Raw genomic sequence first — 5,000 nt, forward strand, 5'->3', positions numbered from 1 at the left:
CGCATTATTGTGTAATACTGTAAACGTAATACTGTAAACACAGGGAATGTCACGGTTCTAATACCGTGGACAGTTTATACCGCGGTTCACGGTTTTACGGTATACTGTCTCATCCCTACCTACAACCATCTACTGTGTGTTACTCAGTGTCCTACAGTACAGTCCAGTCAGTCGGTCTCTCATCTACTGTAACTCAATCAGAAAATTCAATAACTGCTCTTCATTACCCAGAGTGGACAGAACCTCAACACGGCACGTGGTTTTATTGTGGTTTTATTGTGGTTTTACTGGCTGCTCTGATTTCTGCAGCACTCTGGTGGACGTGGGTTGTTTATAAACGGGCTTTAGAAATACGTTTGACTTGATCTGACTGAGCTCTTTAGAGTAGCTCCACCCTGACGTACATGGTTTACTGTTATTAAGCAGCAGGAACGCAGACAGACCGGCAGACATGTTATGCACACGCACGTGCGCGCACACACACACACACACACTGACTGACTGACTGACTGACTGACTGACAGAGATTGACAGACAGATGGAGAAACTGACAGGCAGACTGACAGACAGACAGACAGACAGACAGACAGGCTGCCAGTCTGACACATGGACAAGCCCGTGGATCCGCGGTCCGGCCCGTACCCGAGCACGCGCGTCCCGTTGGCGGCGGCCTCCGCCTCGCCGTGGAACCCGTTGACCTTGGTGTTCCACTGCCGCACGATGCTGGACACGCTGCCGGCGCGGCCGGCCTCCGTCTCCGAGGAGGTGGTGCTGGCCGAGAGCTCAGCGCCGGAGTCCAGCGGCTGGGCCCGCCTCGCCGCCCGGCCCGCCACGCGCTCCGACATGGGCTTGGCCAGCCGCCGCAGCGCCGTCACCTCCTGGGTCCGCCTCCGCAGAACCAGCTCCTGCTGCCGCTTCTGAGACTCCAGAGACCGGATCTGGTACTGGGGGAGGAGTCACACACAGGGTCACACAGGGGTCACACACAGGGTCACACACGGGTCAGCGGATCAGTCAGACGTGGGTTGGACAATTTTTCCCGAAACTTGGCACAGTGGTACCAGGGCATGGTCACTGGAGAAAGATGAAGCTGATTGGCCACAGGGTGGCACTATAACAAGTCAAAATGCTTAAAAGTGTCTAAAAACGCAATCGATTGCTGTAGCGCCCCCCCGTGGCCAGATGGGGTTCATATCGCTTGTATGGGAAGGACATGGCATGCTCTACAACTTACTCATTGGACTGAAAATCGCCAGATTCAATTTTCATGACGATATAAGCGTTTTTGTGCAACACCACCATTGCACTTTCATTGTATTTTCATTGACATCAATGGCTGCATAGCTCAAATGTGGCTATGGTGTGTTTCGCTTGTTGCCTTTGATGCGTTTGTTGTGCTTGGCCCCGTTATCGCTGCCTGGAGCTATATTGTTGCATTTATGTTTGTTTGGATGCTATTGTTGACATATTTGTGTCTATGATTAGTGATTACTGTTGATGTATTTTTTGCGATTTTAAGCTGCTTTTATCTTCTATCCCACCTCCCCTTCTCCTAAAGTGGCTCATGTCACTTCTCAGGCCGCCATTATAAATAAGAATGTGTTCTTAATGATTTTCCCATTGAAATAAATGTTAAATAAAAATTTAAAAAACGACCTTTGACCTGACTGTGAAGCCACACCCACCTCTTGTCGCCGCTGCTCCTTCTTCAGCTGGGCGATCTCGCGGTTCCTCTTGGCCTCCACCATGCGCCTCCTCTGCTGCTCCTCCTTCATCTGCTTCATCAGCGTCACCTGGGGGGGAGGAGGAGGTACTGCACGTCAGCTCATGGGTCCCTCGCGCCCCCGCGCCTCTTAAACACCCAATATATCATCAGTGGGGGGACACTAAGGTCAATTCCTAATTAGGGGGTTCTTCCCCAAGAAATTTGCATTTCTTTTTATTGACCAATTTGTGTTGGATTAGCTTGTCTGCTGCTATTGTAGCTAGCTAGCTAGCAAGCTTTTATGGGCAGGCATTGTCAGGCAACATTATGTTAAGATTAGTGAGCAAACACTTCTAAAAGTAAACATGACATACTGGCTCACAACTTGGTTTTGAGAATTTGAATGACATAATGTTTGTTTATGATTGGATTAAAAGTTTGACCAGGTTAGGCGCAGACAATAGTGATAGGCTTTAGACGTTCACCAGCGTTCTAATACCATAATACCTGGGTAGATGTTCACCAGCGTTCTAATACCATAATACCTGGGTAGATGTTCACCAGCGTTCTAATACCATAATACCTGGGTAGATGTTCACCAGCGTTCTAATACCATAATACCTGGGTAGATGTTCACCAGCGTTCTAATACCATAATACCTGGGTAGATGTTCACCAGCGTTCTAATACCATAATACCTGTGTAAACGTTCTCACCAAATAATATTTTCCATAATACATGAAAGTGGGACAAAAAATATCCAGACGTCCCCCCTGGCGCCAATGACCATCACCCCCTCTCTGTTCTCCATAAACGTTCCTCCTCCTCCTCCTCACCTTGGCCTTCTTCATCTCGCCCACCTCGACCTGGAGCCTCCTCAGCTCGCGCTCGTAGCGGTCCTGGTTCTTCAGCAGCCGGCCGTGCTCCTTCTGGGCCACCTGAAGCTTCATCAGGTCCCGGTTCATCTCCTTCAGGCGCTTCTCGTACTCCGACCGGATCCGGCTGGCCTTCTCCTCCGTGTAGTTCTCCATGGACACTGGAGAGATGGGGGTGGCAGTGTAAGAGCGTAGCCTGCGGGACTACATTACCCAGAGTTCCCGGGGAGCAACAGGCTTAAAGGGAGTTAAATTGAGGAGTGGGGGTGGGGGGAGGGGACTGGTAGTCTATATTTGGTAATTGTGGATGTGCAGGGGATGTCCTGTTTGCCTGCATTACCCATAGTTCTCAGGGAGCAACTGGCTTCAAGGAAGGAAGTTAAATTGAGGTAAAAAAAAAAATTGGGGGTGGGGAGGGGCTGGCAGTCTAGATTTGATTTGGTTATTTTGGATGTACAGGGGCGGTCCCCATTTGCCTACGGTACATAATCCATAATTCAACTCGCTGAGCTTGCTGTATGCCTACAGTGAGTTCTATTCCACAGTGACTCCTTGAGGTAGTGAAGCATGTAGCCTTTTTTGGTCGACGTGACGTAACTCGTACTGTAAGTTAATGTTCTCCATTTATAGACTCCCTGTGTGCCTCCGACGTCAACTCTGTAAGTGACTGTGTGTCCACGGCCGCTGGGTCTAACTGGCTTAGCATCCAGAACACAGCACAACCCTTCATACTGACTTAACCCCTCAAGAACACTTAACACTACATTCCCCCCAGTTCCTACACGCCCTCCGTGCCTACATTTCCCAGAATCCCCCCCCCCCCGGGGGGTCTGCGGCCTACTCACTGAGGTTCTGCAGCACGCGGTCCCTCTCCAGCTGGGTGTCCCGGATCTTGTTCTGCAGCAGGATGAGCTTCTCCTCGTACTGCAGTTTGAGCATCAGCAGGCGCCGCTGGCTGTTCTCCAGCTCGTCGATCAGCTTCTGCTTGATCTCGATCTCGCACGTCAGGTCAGCCAGGTCCGCCTGGAAGTTGGCTGGGGGGGGGGGTCAAAGGTCAAACAGAGGTCAGGGAAGGTCAGAGAGTTCAGGAGACGATAGGATAATTAACAGGGGGGAAATAGCGCCCCCCTCTGGTGGGTTGTAAGAATCTGCACCTTTCTCCTCAGAGTCGGAGTCGGAGTCCACCAGGCTCTCGTCGCTGTCGAACTCTTCCTCGTCCCTACCCTCCTCCTCATCCTCCTCATCTTCCTCACAGCCGCTCTCCTCCTGCTCCTCCTCCTGGAGGGGCGACATCACTTCCTGCACACACACACACACACGTAGTTAAAAAAACACTCACCGTAATCATCATTCCCGCGCGCCTACTCCCAGTCCTGACTTGCCTTTTCAGCGTATCTTACATCTGTATAGTTGTCATCCGAGTCGATCTCTCCGTTTTGTCCGTTCTCTCCGTTCTCGTGCGAGTGCAGCTTCACTCGCTTCTTCAAGCCTTTCTCCAACTCTGGGCTGAAAGAACGAACGCAGCTGTGTGTTAGTCGGGCCGGGCCGGGCCGAGCCGAGCCGAGCCGGTCCGGAGTCACTACACCACTAAACCCCAACGCCTGTCATCTGCATGTCACAGCTAAGCCTCAAACAAGCAGACGTTTTGTTTTGGGAGTGTTGCCGAGTGTTTATGAAGAACTCAGGCCTGCTGGATAGAGGGGGGGGGGGGAGATAGAGAGAGAGAGAGAGAGAGAGAGAGAGAGAGAGAGAGAGAGAGGAGAGAGAGAGAGAGAGAGAGAGAGAGAGAGAGAGGAGAGAGAGAGAGAGAGAGAGAGAGAGTACAGTGTTACATCATGCTAATATAGCAAATTGAATTGAATTGAGAGAGGGGAGAGAGAGAGAAGATCAGAGAGACAGGTGAAGAGAGAGAGTGAGAGAGAGAGGCAGAGAGAGACAGATGGAGAGTGAGAGAGAGAGGAGGGGGAGGGAGGGGAAGAGAGAGAGACGGAAAGAGCCAGAGGGGAGGGGGGGAGAAGAGAGAAAGGGAGACAGGAAGAGAGAGACAGATGGAGAGAGAGAGAAAACACCCTTCTCTCTTTCTCTTTATTACCCACCTCTATCCTGTCCTCCCTCTCATTAAATCTGTATTAACCCCTGCTGACCTCTTCTTCCTCCCCCCCTCCTCTTCCTCACGCTACCCTGCAGTAGTCAGAGTGAATAAGAGCCTCCCTTGTTTGTGCCAGCATCCCTGGCCCCGTTCCAATTCTATTCCCTCCCCCCCTTCCCTGCAACCTTGGAGACTCTCCCACTAGGTCAGCTTAACAGACACTGAGCGGCTGCCGTGTGAGTGAAGCTAAGTTAACACTGTGCTGGGTTATCATGACATACTGCTGGGTTATCATGATATACTGCTGGGTTATCATGACATACTGCTGGGTT

General features: G+C 51.2%; 1 protein-coding gene across 1 annotated transcript in view; it reads right to left on the reverse strand.

Annotated features, from left to right (window-relative positions):
- Nucleotides 1-5,000, reverse strand: part of kif21b (kinesin family member 21B) — a gene marked incomplete at both ends in the record, with an annotated part of 83,600 nt that overhangs the window by 31,312 nt on the left and 47,288 nt on the right. The window contains 6 exons of the mRNA XM_084445755.1: nucleotides 643-944; nucleotides 1,686-1,793; nucleotides 2,541-2,740; nucleotides 3,425-3,613; nucleotides 3,734-3,860; nucleotides 3,980-4,085. Coding sequence (XP_084301881.1) covers nucleotides 643-944; nucleotides 1,686-1,793; nucleotides 2,541-2,740; nucleotides 3,425-3,613; nucleotides 3,734-3,860; nucleotides 3,980-4,085 — 1,032 coding nt within the window. The remainder of the gene's footprint in view (nucleotides 1-642; nucleotides 945-1,685; nucleotides 1,794-2,540; nucleotides 2,741-3,424; nucleotides 3,614-3,733; nucleotides 3,861-3,979; nucleotides 4,086-5,000) is intronic.

Source organism: Borostomias antarcticus (assembly GCF_949987555.1).
Source record: "Borostomias antarcticus genome assembly, chromosome: 11".
In the NCBI taxonomy this organism is placed as follows: domain Eukaryota; kingdom Metazoa; phylum Chordata; class Actinopteri; order Stomiiformes; family Stomiidae; genus Borostomias; species Borostomias antarcticus.